This window comes from Lissotriton vulgaris, unplaced genomic scaffold (assembly GCF_964263255.1).
Source record: "Lissotriton vulgaris unplaced genomic scaffold, aLisVul1.2 SCAFFOLD_3244, whole genome shotgun sequence".
Taxonomy (NCBI): Eukaryota; Metazoa; Chordata; class Amphibia; order Caudata; family Salamandridae; genus Lissotriton; species Lissotriton vulgaris.
This window is the reverse complement of record NW_028252570.1, coordinates 228,133-249,103: the sequence shown is the minus strand read 5'-3', so window position 1 is coordinate 249,103 and position 20,971 is coordinate 228,133. Positions and strand designations below refer to the sequence as shown.

Below are 20,971 nucleotides of genomic sequence, written 5' to 3'. Positions count from 1 at the left end.
TAAAGCAGGGGGCATTGTGACCATTTCCTCATGGTACTGATGAGGTTGTTCAGACTGGGGCAAATAGGTTTGACCATAGTAATGTTGTTCTTCCTCATCATCGTCTGGTTGGCACTTGACGTGTAATTGTGAAGGACTATATGCAACCCCAAAGGGACCTTCATCTTCATCCCCTTCCTCCGACTCTCCCTCCTCCAAAAGGTGTGTGGCGTGATTTCTGATGCCAGAATCTTTTTTGGTGTAGTCAGTTTCAAAGATGTAATCTTCGTCTACGATTGCGTTGACGATTGTGTCGACGACTGCGTCTTCACTTCTACAGCCTAGACTGTACTTGCTGTAGGCGATGTCGTCAACGACGATGACTTCGTCGACGGAGGGCACTTTGTCAGCTCCTGTAGGTTCGTCGAAGGTAGAGACTTAGTCTATGCCGGAGACCTCAATTTCCTCAACAGCAATGTGTCCGACGACGGTTGAACACTCGTCGACAGTGATAGTGATAACCTCGCCAAACTTTGTTGCGTCGTCGGCTTTTCCGTTGACGGTGGTGACGTTGACGATGATGCTGTTTGCGGTATCTTCTTTGACGATGTAGTCAGTTTCGATGACATGAACTTCGTCAACGGTGTGTCAGACTCCTTGTAAGATATTAAGGAAATGGTTGATGAAACTGGACCTTGCATCGACAATGCAAGGGTCTACGATGAAATAGCCATAGAACATGTAGTCGAAGTCAACGTGCCAGAAATAAATCCTCTTGTCGTCGACTGCGCTGAAGTACTTTTCTTTAATGACTGAAAACTTTGTGACAGACTTTCAGAAGTAGATTTTTTGAAAGTCAGTTTAAGGTATGAAGGAGGTGTTTTTGGGTCAGTCACAGTCCTTAGCTGTTCTTTTTTATGAGATCCTTTGTACTCAGAGAAGACTTATAAGCAGGTTCTTTATCAGACTGCGATGACTCTCTTGCCCTTTTTGAAGAGGCTTTTGTAGATGTAGACTGGTCACTCTCGGAGTCAGACACCGGGTTTCATTTATTTTTTTTATTTTTTAAGCCAGATGAGAAGATGTCCTTCTCTGTCTCTAAGGGTTTTATTAGAAAAAGTACGGCAAATCTTGCATTCAGACACTTTATGAGATGGATATAGGCAGTAAATGCAATTCTTGTGGGGATCATCCACATAAAGTCTTTTCTTCAGGCAAGTGGCACATTCTCTGAAGAAAGCCTTCTTAGTCTTTTCAGACATAGTCCAAATATACTTGGACCCACAAAAGCAGGAAGATGATATTAAGAAATACATATAAAATTGTACTTTCCTATTGAAGAAATTCAAAATTCTTTTTTCTTGAAGAGAAAGAACTGAGCAGAGCTCAGAGGAGACCCCCTTGCACAACCTGCAGTAGAAAATCTGAGGTTCTGCGCTTCCTTCAGGAGTGTTCTAGAGGGTGATTAGTGACGATTGGTTGAGGCAAAAATGTGGTCCTTTTCTTTATCAGGACTAGGATAGGTTATCAAACATAAAAGGCCTAGGCCTTCTTTGGTCTATACTTATTAGTGTATTATGACTATGTATGTCTACTTCTATTTTTAGTACAGGGGACTCCGATCATGACGACGGGGAATGGTTCAAGCATGAAAATCTATGAAAGTTCCAATACTGGAGTAAGATTCTCTTCCAGTTTATCAATGTTACTTCATGCTAAGTTAGTGAAGACATGAGGCTGAATATCGGCTGGAAGAACAATGTGCTCATTTTAAGTAGCTTCTGAAGACACAAGGCAATATCATTTTCTTCCAGTTGAGAGTATGAAATACCACAAAAAAGTCAGTTTAGACTTCAAATAATTTCAACATTGTCTGTCCGTCTATTTATGGCATAGGGCAGCAACAAATGCTTGGGGGCTTGCTGCTGGCCATTTGTCACTGCATAAATAATGTCCTGACTGAATGATTGCATAAGTAAGGTGACCCTTTTGGACAACTTTGTGGTTTCTGGATCTCCAGTTAGAAGTTCTAATAAGAAACATTTAAGGTAATCACACATTGTAAATTATCTTTATCAACATCTTATGGACGATATGGCCCTGGTGTTGATGTGAAGTTTGTTTTATTCTGTGTTCTTATGTGAGGTGATGTTTGATCACTGATCTTGTTCATGTGCATTGCCTTAACCATTAAAACTGATAATTCTCTTTTCAAACTCTGGTTTTCTCTTACAACGTCCTGTAGCGTGAAACTATCAGTTTGGGCCAATAATTTTCCTCGGTTTCCTGGGAATACGTAGAGGTTGTCACCAAACTCAGAGTTCAATTTTCTTCTAATAAGCTTGTTGGTTGATTCGTCTATACCCTGTATTCCTCTGTGTCATGAAGGTTTCAAGCCTTTCAGCGAGTCTTGTCACACGTATTACCTCTTCTTAGGAATAATCACAGTTCTAATGTATTCAAGCAGTTCATCATATGAGTCATCTCGCATATTTCTGTAGCGATCATCAGTTTGAATGCTAAATGTATGACCTTTCTCCTTTGCTTTAACGATTGTATAGTTCCTATAACAAGATACATGATAATGGGCTTCTGCAGCCACTATGTCCCTACTACAAACTGCTACGATCTTTAAATCACAATTAATGGTTTCACACTCTCTAAGCCTTTGGACAACTCTAAGCTCCGTGGCCTTGATACATTTCTCATGCATTGATGTTCCCATGTAGCATTTTATCTTGCCGCAAAATATACATTCTGCAGCATACACCTTTGCCTTTAATGATGATCTTCTGTTTAAGCGTTTACTAATGCACTCACTCATTCCAGCATCATCACTGACACTTGCTTCAGCTTTTCGTAAAATAGTCTGTAAATCTATCATCACAGTAAACAGGCTCCTGCACTTCCTATGGTAAAATACTTGGGGAAACGTATTGCTTTCCACATTTTTCCTAATGTCCAACAGAGGAATGTGATTCCTTACTTGAGCTGCCTCTAACAAAGTTTTCCATGATGAATACTCATGTGGGCTTGTCAGAGAAACTCCATGTTGGACATGTGACCATAAACAAATGATACACTGGGCATCAGAGGGACAGGATGTTCTTATTTCAGTCTTCTTCATGATGCTTCAATAACTACTATAATTATTATCAAGTTACATAATCAAATTTACTGTAAGTGTAGTTTTCAAAAATAAAATCCACATTAATAAAAATGATGAAAGAATATCCATTACATGAAGTGGCAACACACAAAAGGCATAAAGTTATGACTTGCTATCACATTTATCATCTCTAGGCATCCATTCTTGAAAATAAATGATATTGGAACCCATCTTCCCAAGTGGTACAAATAACATGGTTAGCTCAAGGCCTATTTCGTCCACATCATCAGTAAGCTCCTCCTGCAGGGTTGGCACGCTCATTACTCTCTCATTCGGGCAGGACTCTCAAGGTGTTTCTGGACCAGACTGCATGTTTTTCCTCTAGGTCATACTTGAAGGAGATTTCCCTCTTCGTTCAGAGGGAATTTAGAACTGGAAAAACAAGTGGGTCAATAGCTCCGACTCCTCCAATTTCTACAGGTAGAGGAGACAGGAAAGGAGTACTCTCAGCCTGCACTGTCTGGAATAGTTTGGGAAAGCTCTCTTTTCATGTGTCAGGCTGTCTTCTAAATTCAGCCTTTGTCCCGAACAATAGTCTTCAAAGTACAACCACCTCTAGGTTGGAGCACCCACAACAGAGGAACAAAGAGGTGTGAGTAGCCACACCCAACAGTAATCAGGAAGAGACACACTGTCCCTCCTCAAAAGACCCTTCACTTGACATTAGGTACTGCAGTTTCACCCTTTACTCCGACCATCCATCAAACGAATGTCTCCAGAAAAATAATGTCAGCTGCACTTTTGTTATGTTATGTTATTTTATATTATAACGCGCACAGATACTAAGGAGTGTCCTGGTGAGGAGCCATACGAGGAGTGGAGAATGAAACTTGGACAAAGAGATGTGTTTTGCATCAAAGCATCTGATCTCATTTCTAACAGCCAGGCTGTACCCTGTTTTACCACTTCATTGCCTTGGTTGCCTTAACTCAGTTTCAGAAAAACCCTTTTATTGTCTGGGAAAATAATTTCAACTCCATCTTGTGTGAAAAATGACAAATGTAAATGTACATAAGCGGCGTTCATTTGTGTTCACCATATCTCTCACTGTAAACGAAGCATTAACCGTCTCATCCCGACGGCGTAGGCCCATGCACGCACATACATGACAGCCATTTTAGATACCACGGCCTCCCTGCCCCATTTGTTAAACCCCAGGCCATAACACTCCCTCCCTCTGCGCGACCCTGCTCTAAAAGCGACTCCCCCGCCTGACCCACACACACCCCCCCGCCTTCCTCCCAGGAACACCCTTCCCCTCTTCTGATGACCCCCCCCCCCCCCCTGGCCACGCTTGGCCTCTCGACCCGGTCCCAAGTCATAAGACCAAGCCTCGTGGATGTACACCCCCCATATGGCCCTGCACAGCAAAATGCGATACATCAGCCGAAGTGCCCTATCGCCTATCCAACCTTTGATCTGACCATCCCCTCTTGCCCTCGTGTCCTGTTGGAATGTCCGGCTGCAAGATTACAATCACTTGTTACATATGGGAGGGGAATGACATCCGAGCGAAGGGTATGGGAATAGGCCTGAAGCTGGGATTCCAGACATGTCTTTTCGTACTTCAAAGTGTCTTTTATTGCAATAAGGAATGTTTGTGCGTCATAGACCTGTGTATAAAAGACGAAGCCTCAGTAAGACCTTTAGAGCACCTCTTGAAGACACTGTGTGCGTGTCCGAAATGACAGGCTCTCCTCATGAGAAATAAAACTCTGTTCTTGCGTTCCTGCTTCCAGCGCCTGTCTCTTTATTTGGTAATTGTTCAAGATGGGAACTAAGAGGCGTCTTGCGCCAGCAGCCTGGGCATCGGTTGTACTCTGGACTGCTTTTTCCACAAATGGCGTCCTAACGCAGGGTCCATCAGCGACATAAGGTACGGTAAGAGAGGTCCAGACGATGGGGTGAACATCTAAACGATTGGAGTATACCTGCCATGAGAGGGCCCTCGCCCGGCTGCCGATTGAATGAACTTCACCGATTCCGAACAGACCTCTCTCAAGCGACCTGCTGTCCTGACTGGAATCCCACAGGAATGCTGCGGTAAAAACATGGAGTAAGAGAACGAACTGTCCACACGGTCCGGTCCGGGTAAGGTTAAGTAGGACGTCTTTACGTCTGATTGGTAGGATGGCTTTATCCATCTGATTGATTGATTGTTTGTATTGGAATCGGTATTTAAATACTGGTATTTTTCACTGATTGGTTCATTTAGCCTTGGTTGCTACTTGAAGTATTGGTTCTCTTTGAGACATTCTCTATTTGCAAACAGCGACGAATAGGAACGTTCCTCTCTCTTTGCAAATAGGGAAGGATAGGTAATGCAGAATTTTGTCCCCCATTGTAATCCGTCAGGCCTATCTTTCTCCCCACTGATTGATTGGTTGCTCTATTGCTCTTTGAGACATTCGCTGTCTACAAACGGGGAAGAATAGAAATATTCTGTCTCCCTTTGCAGATAGTGAAGGATAGGTAATGCAGACTTTTGTCCCCCATTGTAATCCGTCATGCCTATCTTTCTCCCCACTGATTGTTTGTTATCGATTTTTATCGATTATCGCTCTTTTGAGATATTCCCTGTCTACAAACAGAGAAGAATATGAATATTCTGTCTCCCTTTGCAGATAGCGAAGGATAGGTAATGTGGACTTTTGTCCCCCGTTGTAATCCGTCATACCTGTTTTTCTCCCCACTGATTGATTGATTGTCTGGACATTTATTGTTCAAGGAATAGTTCTTTTGAGGTATTCTCTGTCTGCAAATAACGTGGAATAGAAATATTCTGTCTAGTCTTTGCAAGTAGTGAAGGGTAGGTAATGCGGACCTTTGTCCCCCGTTGTAATCTGTCATGCCTATCTACTCCCCACTGATAGGTAAACTAGTTCCACCCAGACCATTTATTAGAGGTAGATCATCTGGCTCAACCGGAGGGCACCCCTAAGAAAAAGGACATATGTAAAATACGAAGTAATCACCGTATCCTGTTAACAGAAACCTTAGCATGAAACACACTAGAAAAGGAAGGAAAAAGAAATCGAGCAAAATCAGTAGGCCACTGATGAGTTTGTGACTTCGCTAGAAATGAGAAACGTTAGAAACAGCCCACAATAAGAAACATGAAAGTGGTAAGAGAAAGTCAAGCTTGACATCACGGCGGCCACGAGGTAGCTAGGCTCCGCAGCCCCTCACTGCTCCAAACATGTCTGTCCCACCGCCCGCCACGCCCAATAACGGTAACATGAGATAGATACAAGTCAGCAGATACCTACCCCCATTCCGGAAGCTCCCGAGGTGCAACAGGCCCACGGTTACGCCCATCCGGAAGATGAAGCCTCGACACGTGCAGGGCGGGGCCTGGCTAACCGCCATCAGCCGGAGAGGTCGCGGGATGGTCGGCCCGGAGTGTGCTGGTCCTCCCATCCTCTTCTGGTGCCCTGCAGGCCATGGGGGGGGGGGGGGGGGGGGATGTCTTGCTCCTGCCTCCGACCCCTCTCCCCCCCTTCTCTTATCGCCTGGTCCGGCCATCACAAATGTCGGAGCCGGGAAACGGCGTGGGGTGCGCTGGGAGGGAGAGGCGGTGCGGACGAGCCTCGCCCACCTCCCCAGGTGGAGGCTCCCAGCTGCACCCCCAACGCTCCACTCACCCAACAAGGGCTCGTCCACTCTTGCGGTGTAGCGACGCTCCACTCACCCGACAAGGGTTCTTCCACTCTTGCGATGCAGCGGCGCTCCACTCACCCAGCGGGGTCTCGTCCACTGTTGCGGTGCAACGACGCTTCGCCCGAACCAGCCGAGTTCATGAAGTGGGCGGTCAACTCTGCAGGAGCGGGCCCGGCGTGAAAGGATGGCCCGGTCGCTTGTCAGCTAGAAAATGAGTCCCGCGATCAGAAGTGTTCTCCTCGACTTTGAAGATTCTATGAGAGCCACGCGGGGGCCGACCTCTGCGGGCACCCCTCGATGGGGAATGACTGCCATGGTCACCCACGGAAACGACCAAGCTGCAGCCACGAGACGATGGCGCTCACACGCCGGCACCAGCCTCAGTATGAATGACTAAAATCCTGAGGACTACCAATTTGATCAAGTTCCGGTGGAACACCAGTATGACCCGGTAGGAATGATTGTTGCCCCCCCCCCCCCCCCCTTTTCCCTTTTTTGACTGATGGTTCATTTCGCCAGTCCCTTTTTGCTACCCTTTAATGAAAACTTTTGGACTGCCGAAAGAGGTTCTGGTCCAACCACGAGTTGATGGAGACATTTTGACTATACTTGGACCTGCCTGACCTCACCCAAAATGGCGCCGGTACAAATGAAACTCGCAACTCCTTGTTGTGTCCCGGTTGCTCAGCCTTGATATCATGAGATACGTATGCAATTTTTGCACATGGCGAGATGGGATGGGCATTGAATATATGTTCGGACAATGAATTGATATTAAGTTTTGGCGCATCATGTTATTGAAGGTTTAAAATTTTTCAACACTTATGGTACTTGCTCACAATGAATTTTCAACATGATTTTATCGTATTTGTCGCACTTTTTAATTATGAAATCCCTGACCACCGACTCTGTTATGCTTTCCACAAATAAATATCCCCGCGTGTACAGTTCCAGTCTGCACCGTGGCAGGCCCACGTGGTTGTAGGCCCGTATTTGTGCAGCAACATTTTTAATTAAAGATTTTTGAAAAACAAACATAGTTGTAGCACTTGGATTGGTAAGTTTCGAATAAATGAACACTGTTTCCGATATGAGTACAATACAGGTGAAATGAAGCAGTTCGATTAGTTAAAGGTTAAAAAGTATAGTACACAGAAATATTGCAAAACATGAATGGTATGTGTGTTTTTCATTTCTGTGCAGCATAAAAGCAATCGATAAGGATCCTGGTATTTAGCCTCTACTTTATATTCCACATGTATCAGGGGAGTTGTTTTAGATGCCCCTAAGCCACTCCGAAGGCTTGCCACAAGGCCCCTCTAATACGAACGAAAACGGCCCTGTACCACTGTAGACCATCCCTCTTCCTTGGAGGAGAACATGAGTTCACCCCCACTCTACACTGACTGCCCTTTTGCTTTGGCCCTTCCCCACACACAATCTGAAATGCCATGTTTGAGCGATCTATGCTATACACAGGCCATCAATAATTATCTCTCCTGCCCTACCGGTCCCTCTGGGCTTAAACGCCGAGATGGTAGGGCCTGCATGCCGCGGAGACAGGCCGAGTATGTGGTAAGTAAAGGCATTTTCGGGTTTATGCACGCTGATGTGTTTTAAAACGCTGCCCCCACCCCTTCTTTTTCCCCTCCTTCTACAGATCACATCGGAACGTCGACTAAAGTATGGAGAAGACCTAAGCAGCACGCCATGGTCCCGCGCGGAAATCGGGCTAGCACTGTGAAAATTATATATTACCTATGGGGACTGCCCCTGAGAACGTGGCGAATTTGTGCGATATGAATGCATGTGTCCATGCCCTGATGTGTATAGCTCGACTGAATGTACGTTGCACATGTGTGGATTTATAAGAGAAATGGTTTGTGTATGATTTAAGTGATGATCGAATGACCAATGGAATGGGGAAAAAGGGGGTCTGAACTTGGTGCCTATACACGCTGAACAAACAAAGATATAGCACTCCCTTAATTGGAAACAACTGTCTCTCTCTCTCTCTCTGAACACTGCGACTGGGAGGGTGATGCAGGAACTTGACGGGTTATTACAGTATGACGAAGTATGACTCCAACCGGCACCCCAAATAGTGCAACCAAGAATAACGTGCACCAATGAGTAAATTCAAACTTTAACTAAGTAAGGAAAGGTTAAGGAACGTTCCGGGGTGAGGTCTACCCAAGTACCCTCCGCCTGAAAGACTAGGAATATAGTCCCGACTGATACCCTCTGTTGTCTCAGCTTGGAAACCCATTCACTGAAAACGATTCGGAGATCCCACCGTGAGCATTAGCCCGACCAGGTTAACTCCCGACCAATTGACAAAAGTGAAAGTATTTGCAACCAGAACGCCACCAGACAAGGCAGCCGACGATAAGAAAGAAGAAAAAGGTAAAAAAAAAAAAAAGCTCAGCACCCAGATGAATTAAGTAGGATACTAAGAACGCGCAGCATACAGGCAGAAATCTTTGTGGCCAGAAACTGTTCTATGTTTTGTCTTGGGTTTTTGTATGTAGTACATGTACTATCTCCCCCGTCTAAATTCGTGTGCACGTAATGTATGGATCTACGTTGTCCTTCAGCTTGTGTTTCTATGTAACTTGACCCCCGCTGTCCTGTGTTGTGTGCGCACTAAATGACCTATTATCGTACACGTCTCTCTCTCCCACTCCCTCTCCCTCTCCCTCTCCCTCTCCCTCTCTCTCTCTCTCTCTCTATCTCTCTCTCTCTCCATGTCGTACGTGTACTGAGTGGTTCATTTAGAATGCGGACGACTCTCTCCCCCTCTCTTTGAGGGTCCAACCCCCCGTTCCCTTTTCCTTTGTGTGGTTACGTTGTGCCCCGCCGGCACAAGTCTAATTGGTTTGTGAACACAAAGGTGTTCGGGGAAAAAATCAAAATAAATTGACAGAATCTAAAAACTATCGTAAATTGCCATGTTACTACCTCTCCTTTCTGCACAATGGAGGAGCTTGAATTGGCTAAGAAGGAAAGGACAGGTAAGACGACTGATGTCCCCTGATCTGGCCTTTTTATAGGGGGACTATATGTCAGTGGCCTCCCATTTTTCAGTTCGTTGGAAAAAAAGAAGAAAAAAAAAAAACAATCCCCAACGCCCAGATTGCCCCACCCCTCCGCATCCAAGTACGAATGTCCAGAACGTCCTCTCTTCTCTCGATTGACCCCAGCTCCATATCCGCTGCCCCCGAAGTATAACTGATGACCCTGATTAACCGTTACTCCCCGAGAAAAGAATGTTTAGCCCCTGTCCCTCTCTCATGATGATAGCACTCCCCCTGCTTGCAAGAGTTAGCCGACCCTGAAGGAAAATGTAAGACTGTTGGGACACGGGTTAGAAAGAAGAGTCTCTACTGAAGGGTCCGATTTCGAGTTTGATAGAACACCCAGTCGATAGGAGTCTGACTTCTCTCCATATACGTCATGAATGAACACCGAAACTGTGACCAATGAACAAATCCCCCAACTACTTAGGATTTGGGACTGAATTGAAATGTATAAATGTCTTCTCCTACCAGTTCTCTTAAGCTTGTTTTTGTACCCATTCAAAGATGCACAACCACCGGAGGAGAGGGGCCGGACATGATGCTCAGCCCGGCTGCAGATCATGAAGAATCTGTAACTTTGACCAAAGGTGGAGCCGCAGAGCAACGAGACGCGGGACGAGGCACCACTCTCAAGCACGGAAATTGAAAGGATAAAGGGCCGCCTTGAAGCCCTCTGTTTGCTGACCCACTTGTGCCAGAAGTCCCCCGCCCTTCGAGCCTGATCAATGGGCCTGCCTGCTCGTTATCCCTTGCTCCCTTGGTTCGTTTCAGAAATCTGATCCCACTCCGCCCTCTCTTCCCTCAATTATCCAACGACACCCCTTCTTTCCACATGGATTTTGACTCAGAAAGGAAGAACAGCATTTAGGTAGAATAGGGTTTTGCCACGGAAGTAGAAAGAAATGCAGGTGCCCAGCATGAGGCACCCCTAAAAAGATTGGTTAGGAAACAGGACTGTGATCTAACAGCAGAGGACAGATCGCACCCTGCAACGCGTAAGGTTGGATCTGAGCTGGACCTATAGCTCCACCGCCGGTGTTCAACAGCGCCAACGGAAGAAGACGGACTACTGGAGCCTACCAGTGATGGCTCACTGCTAAAAAGACACTGTGACGAAGACCCCCCTCTTTTTGACTAATTGCTTGTATTGAACTGAATTCCTCCCTCAACCACTTTGTATTGCTTTCAAAATGTTTATCGGTCACCTTTATCTGTACATTGATACCACCGAAGGGAGAGTCAGAACTTCTATAATATGTCGGAACATTTCCTTGATTGACCCCGACTGAGTAGTATACCGATCTCTAGACTTGTATGTATAACTCGACAAATGTGAATTCATATGTATTGCATTCCGCCTATTGCATCGACTGCACATGGTTATACGCAATCCGCTAGTATTAACAAACGCTATTTCATTGACCACACATGGCTATATGTACACCCCGCCAGTTAGGATAAACACGGAAATGAACTAACTTATGTTAAAAAGCGGCGACTGTGAAAAATGACAAATGTAAATGTACATAAGCGACGTTCATTTGTGTTCACCATATCTCTCACTGTAAACGAAGCATTACCCGCCTCATCCCGACGGCGTAGGCCCATGCACGCACATACATGACAGCCATTTTAGATACCACGGCCTCCCTACCCCATTTGTTAAACCCCAGGCCATAACACTCCCTCCCTCTGCGCGACCCTGCTCTAAAAGCGACTCCCCGCCTGACCCACACACACCCCCCCCCCGCCTTCCTCCCAGGAACACCCTTCCCCTCTTCTGATGACCCCCGCCCCCTGGCCACGCTTGGCCTCTCGACCCGGTCCCAAGTCATAAGACCAAGCCTCGTGGATGTACACCCCCCATATGGCCCTGCACAGCAAAATGCGATACATCAGCCGAAGTGCCCTATCGCCTATCCAACCTTTGATCTGACCATCCCCTCTTGCCCTCGTATCCTGTTGGAATGTCCGGCTGCAAGATTACAATTACTTGTTACATATGGGAGGGGAATGATATCCGAGCGAAGGGTATGGGAATAGGCCTGAAGCTGGGATTCCAGACATGTCTTTTCGTACTTCAAAGTGTCTTTTATTGCAATAAGGAATATTTGTGCGTCATAGACCTGTGTATAAAAGACGAAGCCTCAGTAAGACCTTTAGAGCACCTCTTGAAGACACTGTGTGCGTGTCCGAAATGACAGGCTCTCCTCATGAGAAATAAAACTCTGTTCTTGCGTTCCTGCTTCCAGCGCCTGTCTCTTTATTTGGTAATTGTTCAAGATGGGAAATAAGAGGCGTCTTGCGCCAGCAGCCTGGGCATCGGTTGTACTCTGGACTGCTTTTTCCACACTTGTGGCCAGGGACAGGACAGGCTGTCAAAAATGGAACCCACAGGCCTATGTCATTCTGGTTCACTCATACCAACACACAGTGTATAGCTGTCCCAATGCACTACACACGGTTACATCCATGTGTTTGTGATTACGCACCAGGGTTCAGAGTTCATCGCTGGCAGCAGGATTTTACATGAGTGGGCCAGAAGGCGCCCACCCCCGTAGCACCGGGAAAAAAGCATGGTAACACGAAGATCTCTAGAAAACACATTATGCTGCCACCACTATGCTACAGGCATGAACCCATGACAGAGGTGGTAGTCCTCTGCCACCATAAAAGGAACGTTTGGTGTGCCCCAACAGGACAAAATCCTGGTCATAAAACAGGCTTAAACCTTCAGGCTCATGCAGAATTAGTGTGTTGCTGGGGCCATACAACGCGCTTCCAGTTGGGCCCGGGGGACTGAGAGCACAACTGTACACCATGCAGGGGCCATTCCCATCCCAACAAGTAAAAGAAAATAACCTTATTGCCCTCCCCTGGGTTATTGAATGTACACTACACACCAGTGGTATTATTTGCAAACATTAATACGGGTGGGGTCAGCCCTACACAGGTATGGGGATTCACCACACTCTAAATCCCAAATCCCAATAGACTTTCTGGCCTCATAGGGGAACAGAAACGCACTACACTCAGACATGTTTTAACATTAAAAAGACAAAAAAGAAAAATGAGGTGGGGACCGGCCCGCAGTGGGCTGCACTTCAGCCCTAAAACCCCAACATTGTATATTTCCACCTCCAGGGGGAGATAGGAGGATTTATGATACAACGGAGTGGGGCTCCTGCCAAGGCATCGGGCCATACCTCCAACCCATAACTGGCCTGGCAGTCTTTTCCACACCCCTCAACCCTGGTTGGCATATTGGGTGGGGCTGTCCCCAACCAGTCCCTCTTAGGAGGGACAAGGGAAAAAGTTCAGTCAAAACCAGCAAAAATGTATTAGGGATTCAGCGCATCTTGGGAGTGTTCTAGAGAGTGCTACAACTAGATTGCAAGTTTGGTACTTTTTTTTAAAAGGACATAGATAGGCTATAAATGTCATGGTCTAGTGCCATTTTAGCCTATGCTAAGTCCATACATACTGCTTTACTATGGTACCGTAGGACTCCCACTTTGATGAACAGGAATGATTCAAGCATGTGAATCTATGAAAGATCCAAATCTAGATAAGCATGTATATTTAGAACTTCTTATTTTCCACACTCCTGAAAATGAATATATTTTCTGTGGCTTTCGTAGATAATGGCTTACAAATGCTATATAATTTTCCTGGAAGATAACCTTTCTGTTACGCATACCTCAACAATTCATATTAGAAAGAAGATTATTCCATTGCTCCTAGCACATGTCAACATTGCCTTTTCTACTCACCTTTATGTGGTAACTACAAACATATGCTTCTACTTTTCCTGAACAATTGCTTCAATGGTTCTCTTTATACATTACATTACAAACATTTGCTAGGTTTGACTCATGTATTTTGCACTGTGCAGAATTCCCATAAGAGTTACTATCTTGGTAATGAGGCAAAAAGAATATGGAGGATAAAGTAAAACCACAAACAAATTGAGATGCTGGTGAGATAAAAAATTATGTTTGTATTGACGTTTTTAGTCGTCATCCGCCTTTTTCCCTAAATCACACACTGGTACAATCATTTTCTTTCAGTGTAGGGCACGTGAGCTTAGAAATACTCACACCGTCATGCTGAATGTTTCTTCTTTTACAAACATTTAGCTGTCTACTTGATTAATATTGCAACCAACTCCAAAGTTCAATCCAGACCATTAATTTGATCAGCTTTTGTACACCAAATAAATCCCTTTCAATTGCCTCTTTGATATCCCCACCTAGGCAAGTAAAGAATAGCTAAAGCCATAAGATACTATTTCATGAGGAGAGCTTACCTCTACTTCATCACTTTCATTTATGTCTTTGTTGTAGCCAGTGGGAGGTGGGAATCGAACATCATGGAATGGAATTTGTCTTTCTGGCTGCCAGCTAAAGAAGGTATGCATTTGTTAATTGATTAACCATATTGCACTTGACAATCCACATAACATTAAGCTTCGAAGAATGCTCAAGCATATTTTTTTTAGAGTTCTGAACAGCTATGAGAAAATATAATCACAGTCTAAAATACTTTACTGCTTAGGATCTCTCAGATTATACATATCCCCCTGAGCAAGCCTATCCTACAAATGGTACTTCAGAGAACTAACTAGAGGATAAGTATGGTAGAAAAAAGTAAATACATGATACATCATAAGATTCAAAACTAAGTGAAATACTATATGAGCAGGAGCTGCCTTAATCACTCAGAGTTGAACTGTAAAATTGTCCTAAACAATAGACCCCATTCCTGTCAGACAGAGATGATTTATTTATTATGTTTATGTATCTCCATGTACAACTAAGAACTGCAGGGTTAATCAATAGGCAGTGTAGGAGTGAGGCTCTCAGTTTTATAGTTGTGCATCTAATCCATGACCAGTTCCTTCTGCTCTAGGCTTCTCTACAAGCTGAACGTCCAAAATCTTTTATAGTTCACTAGTTTCAAATCAAACGAGAAATTTCAGATTGTTTTATTGATATACAACAAAGTTTACCAATAAATAAATGAACACCTTAATGCAAAAATAATGATGTTGGTGAAAGTAGAGGTTGCAACAAGTCAATTTCAAAGAAACAATATTCACATGGTTTGTAGGTAGAAAAACAGACATACCACCACCACTCATCCACCACCCACTAACCATCACCACCCACCACCACCACCACCCACCACCACTCACCCACAACCACCCACCCACACCATCACCACAAAAGAACGGACATTCACATGCCTTGGTGGTGCCTATATAGGTGACCAAGACATCATAACCGATGCTAACGATGCAGACTATGTCAGATGGAGCCGAATGGACCAACCCTATGGAGCACTTAAGGGGTACTGCTCACGCAAAAGTTTCCGGATCCAGGTTGACGCCTGGGGAATTCAAAGGTAAGGAATCTGCAGCTAGAAGTCTCAATCAGCTATCTGTCTGTAGATTCCTTGCCTTTGAATAGATACCCAGGCAATACCATCCCTGGCGGTGGGCTGAGGACAAATTCCAAACTAAAAAGTCATGCAGGACCAGATGAGCGAAGTGTCCATCCCTGTGGACTGTACTGTTGAGGAAGTAGTTTTTGGTAAATGTGTGCAGGGATGTTAAAGTTACTGCCTGGCAGATGTCCAGGGCAGGGTCTCTACATGCTAATGTAGAGGTAGCCGCTTTAGCCATGGTGGAATGACTCCTTAAGCCCTCAGGGGGCTGCTTCTTGGCTAAGGAATAGTAGATTTTAATACAGAGAACAACCCACTGCAAAATGGTTTGTTTCTGTACCACCCAACCCTTCTTCACTCAACATACCCCAAGAAGGCTTGGTGGCACACGCAGGATTCTTTTGTAAGGCCAAGGTAGAACAGCAATGCTCTTTTTGGGTCCAGACAGTTAAGTCGCTCCTCTTCTTTTGAACTAGTGTGGAGGAATGTTGAAAATAAGCACGGAATGGGGTTACCACTTTTGGCAGGAAAGAGGCCCTAGTGCGAAGTGTCTGAAAAAACAGACAGGAACGGAGGCTTGGATGATAAAAGCCTGCAGCTCACTCACCTTCTGGGCAGATGTTATTGCCACTAGAAAGGTTGTCTTGATGGTGAGCAGCCAGAAGAGACAACTATGAAGAGGGTCGAAAGGAGCACAAATTAATAAAGTAAGAACCAAATTAAGGTCACACAGAGGCATAATGAAAGGAAGGAGGAAAACATTAACAAGACCTTTAAGAAACCTATACAAATTAGGGGACTTAAAGAGGGTTGGTCAGGCAGCCGCAAAATGGCATACATAGCAGAATTCAGCCCTTTAGAGTGCCCAGGGCAGAGCTCTGCTGGGCAGGAGTAAGAATGAAAAGAAGGACATCAGATAGAGGGTCAATAGACTATCTGTACAATATAATACAAATTTGTTCCACCGGCAGGCATATACGGTCTTGGTGGAGGGATGCATAGCTGTCAGAATGAGACTGCAAACTTCGGTAGGAAGGTCGAAAGCGGTCAACAATCGCTGCTCAATCGCCATGCTAGAAGGCAGAGAGTTGACACGTCTATGTGGGGGACCCTCCCCTGGTGTTCCGACAGAAGGTCCTCCCGAAGGGGCATCCTGATCAGAGGATCGATGCTCATGCTGAAAGCCTGGGATACCAGACTCTCCGTGTCCAGTCTAGAGATACTAGGATGACTTCTTGAGAACTCTGGGCAGGAGTGGTATGGGCATAAAAGCGTGCAATAGGCCTGAGCTCCACTCAAGATAAAAAGCGTCTTCGAGCAACTGCCGCCTTGGAAACTTTACAGCGCAAAACGTCTGATATTGCGCATTCCCGGCTGAGGCGAACAGATCTAAACAAGATTCTCCCCACTGCTGAAAGAGATTTTGCACCACCTCCGGATAAAGACAGGATTCATGGTCCGCTAGGCATCGAAGGCAGAGTTCATCTGCTCTGGCTTTCAGGGAACCTGCTAGGTGTTGAACCACCAGGGATATGCTGCTGTTCTAGCCATTTCCGGAGATGCAGGGCCTCTTGGCAGAGGGTACACACCCTACCACGCCCTGTTTGTTGAAGTACCACATGGCGGTGGTGTTTTCTGTGAATACTTGTATCAGTCTTAATTTGATAGAGGGTAGCAAGGCTTTCATTTCCAGTCATATCACTGAGCTCCAGCACGTTTATGTGGAATCCAGATTCCACCGGAGACCAGATTCCACTGATCTCCACCTCTTCCAGATGGCCGCACCATCCCAGTAGTAACACATCCGTCACTCCTGTGTGATCTGGCTGGGGTTGGGTAACGCAGCCTCTGACCAGATTGTGGTTCGTTAGCCACAACTGCAGTTCTTTTGCGGTTCCTGCCTGGAACTGGACCATGTTGGAGAGATTTCCATGGTGCTGCACCCACTGGAACTTCAGGTGCCACTGCAGAGCCAGCATATCCCATCAGGCATGTGTTATTAGTAGGATGCAGGAAGCCATGAGGCCCAGCAGCCTCTAAGTCATTCTCTGAGAAATCCAGGTTAGGGGCTGCAATACTGGTGTCAAATATCCTGGACTCGCTGGTAAGGAGGACGTGCCAGAGACTGCACTGTCTCCAGAACAGCTCCAATGAAAGAGCTTCTGAGAAGGAATCAGATGTGACTTCAGCACGTTGATAGTGAACCCTAGCGAATGCAGAAGGTTCGCCATAGTTTAGTGTTGGGAGACAACAGCCTGGGGAGACCCCCTTTCAGCAGCTAGTCATCGATTTAAGGGGTAGACTTGCTCCCCTGATCTGCGCAGATGAGCTGTGACCACCACCTTAACCTTGGAAAAGATCTGAGGGGTGCTGGTAAGGCCAAGAGGGAGCACAATGAATAAGGAAGAGGCAGAGGGTTCTCAGATACAAGATAGGGCAAAGCCCTTTGTTTTTTTAGGAAACAGAAAGTAGCAGGAATAGAAACCAGTGCCTACTTCTGACACCGGAGCTCCTCTACGGCTTCCTTGGCCAAGAAATGCCAGGATTTCCTTGCGGAGCAAGGACAAATGATCCTCCGTAAGCCGGTCATGAGATTGAGGCAAAGGGGGAGGGGAAGATTTGAAAGGAAGGGAGTAACTCCTATGAACGATCTGTAAGACCCGACTGCCCGATGTACTGGACAGCCAGTGGTGGAGATGATGCAGATTCTGCACTAACTGGATGCCATTGGTCTTGTAGGGCATGATTAGGAGGGCTTAGCGGTTGAGGCTGCAGGGGGATTGGTGGTTGAGACATACCTCTGTCTACCTGGCCCACAAGGTTTGTATGAACCGCGTCTTCACCCCCGCACAGTCTGGGAAGCTTGGGCGGGCAGTGCCTGGGGTGTGGTTGGCGCGCCTGAAGCCCTTTCTGTAGCCACAAAATGGGTGATAGGTAGACTGGGGTTGGCGCAGGCAACTGAGAAGCCCAGGGACTTGGCTGAGGCCCGTAAGTCTGCCTTGTTTTTTAAAAGATTGTTCCCATCAAAGAGCATGTCTATGAGGGAAGCCTGGACATCCCATGAAAAGCAAGATGTTCTCTGCCAGGAGTGGCGTCCAATTGCCATCATCATCGAAACTTCTCTGCCCAGTGAGACAGTCCTACACAAACCAAACCTAATAGAGAACTCCGTTGTGTCGCTCTTGCGCTTGATGGGTTGTTGGAGAACAGCTCTGGAGCGCTGCGGGATCTGTGTCAGCACTTGTGCAACCGTATCCCACAGAATGTGGGATTAGTGGGCCAATAGGCATGCAGTATTCACCAAACACAACGCAAGGCTTGTGAAAGCAAATATCTTCTTTCCCAAGCTATTCAGCCTCTTGGAATCCGTGTCCAGTGGTGCGGCAGGGAATGCCCCATGGAATGTAAGGGCTTGGACCACAAACTCTCAGGGGTGAAATGTTAGGTGAGGAAGTTCAGGTCCTCAGGTGCGAAGCAGTGGCGGCGGGTAAGTGTCCTGTTCACAGGAGCCCCTGTGCTGGACTTGGACTAGGTTCCCAGTAGGTCATCCGTCAGTACTTCATTAAAAAGGAGCAAGGGTTCCCAAGAGGAAGCTCCTGGTTGTAGCACTTATTTCAAGATGCTAGCATACTAGTATCTGATGATGTGTCAAGTTCATTAGCACCCTCCTGTTCCTTCTTCCAGTATATTTCCTGGCCTTCTAACTGGTATTCTAAAGGGTCCAATGAACACCCCCCCTTTCTTTTCCGAAGACATACCCTTCAGTATAGGGCTCAGGCACCGACCTAGGATACATGCGTCCTGTCGGCATCGTAATGGACATGGATCGATGTAGTTCCATCTCTGTGTCAGACTTGTGGATGTCGGGAGTATCGACGTCGGGCCTGCCTTGGTGGATGTCGCTGTGGCACACCCAGCGCTAGTCTGGATCCGGAAAGGGATCCACAGGGGCCCATTGGAGCAAAGGCAGAAGCCATCGGTGTAGAACCCGGGGCTTACTCTGAAGGTACGATGGAGGGGTCGGTCTGCTCAAATACGCAGCACATCGTACATTTACTTTTAACTGAGCAAAGGTCGCTCCAGCTTCCAGAAAAGCTGGGAGGTTCTAAGTTGGCCCTGGCAACAATTCCGAGGAGCAGTGCCTTGAACGTCGATGCTCCTACGTTGCGTCAGCCGATGAATGAGGAGAAGTTGAAACGTAATTTGACTACTTGTACTTCCTATGCCTTTTTCCCAGTTGTCCAGATCACCGGGAATGGGAAGATGATGACTTGGGCCTCCTGGAGCGGTTCGATGACCTATCCCTGGTGCCGGACCGAGACCTTTGCGGCGCCGCCAGTTGGGCAGTTAGTATCTTCAGGGACTGCTCCCTCAAAGCCTTTGGTGCCATGGCCCGGCAGTCCAATCATGATTTGGAGTCGTGGTCGTGCTCGAGACACAACAGACACACTAGATGTGGGTCCAGTGCTGACATGGTGCCACGCAGTTTAAAACCTGTCTTCCTCAAAACATCACCTGGACATAAGAGATGGAACAATTCCTCAAAAATGAATTCAACAAAACATCGGAAAAAGGTCTGTCAAAAAGTGTCAGAAGAGTAGCTCTTTCTCGGAATCAGCAATAACTGTCACGGAAAGAAAAGAATGGATTTCAGCGTGATGAGGTAGAGCTTATACAAGTGACACGGACGTCACTTTATCTGTGGACGATGCCGCACAGAGCCAATTGATGCTCCCTGCCAGAGAGCAGGGGTACTGCTCACACACACGTCTTCTGAATCCAGTCAGTAACCTAGGAAATTCAAACGGTAAGGAATCTGCGACTAGAAGTCTCCGTCAGAACTGGTATTCAAGAATGGATTGGTGCACATTTCTAAAAGTCAAGGGGCCACCATAAGCAATATGAAAATCGGTGCGACCCGTGGAGATTTCACGGAGGTGTGACAAAAAAGGGATAGTAGGTTATCGAATGTACTATATATGCTAAGAACAGCAGACTTCATTTTCCAGCACTGGTTATCTCCTAAAAAATATATTTAGCTTTGTTCCTTCCATTGCTGTGAATTATTGTAACCGATATTCTCAGGGATCTCTTCTTTTTCCTGCAGACTCCTGTGCATTGGCAGTTTTCTGTATGTTTATCATTTCTTAATGATAACAAAAATGGAAAACAGGTGTTAGACTTGGCCTTTTCAGCAAGTTTCCCCTCAGACTTTTGGACTCCAGTTTTTGACCATGTTTTTGTTGGTTTTAGGACTGAGCACTTTATCACTGCTATTTAGTGCTAAAGTGCATGTGCTCTGCCTGTAAATTGTGTTTATGGATTGGAGATCCCATGATTGGCATATTTGCTTTACTAGTAAGTCCCTAATACAGTGCACTGTGCCCACCTAGGGCCTGTAAATGAAATGCTGCTAGTGTGCCTGCAGCACTGATTTTGACACCCACATCAGCAGCCTCTAAATGTAACTCAGACCAGCCACTGGCCTGTCTGTGCGCAGTTTGGTACTGCCATGTCGACCTGGCAAGTGCACCCACTTGCCAGGCCCTAACCTTCCCTTTTCTTACATATAGGGCACCCATAAAGTAGGCCCAAGGTTGCCCCATTGGCACAGTGCAGTGTAAGTGAAAGGTAA

General features: G+C 46.1%; 1 protein-coding gene across 1 annotated transcript in view; it reads right to left on the bottom strand.

Annotated features, from left to right (window-relative positions):
- Positions 1-1,052: 1,052 nt before the first annotated feature.
- The window catches only part of LOC147662101 (fragile X messenger ribonucleoprotein 1-like), a 203,772-nt gene continuing 183,853 nt past the window's right edge, over positions 1,053-20,971 (bottom strand). The window contains exons 3-4 of the mRNA XM_086951109.1: positions 12,240-14,291; positions 1,053-4,128 (exon numbers count right to left, since the gene is read on the bottom strand). Coding sequence (XP_086807235.1) covers positions 14,141-14,291 — 151 coding nt within the window. The 3' untranslated portion in view covers positions 1,053-4,128; positions 12,240-14,140. The remainder of the gene's footprint in view (positions 4,129-12,239; positions 14,292-20,971) is intronic.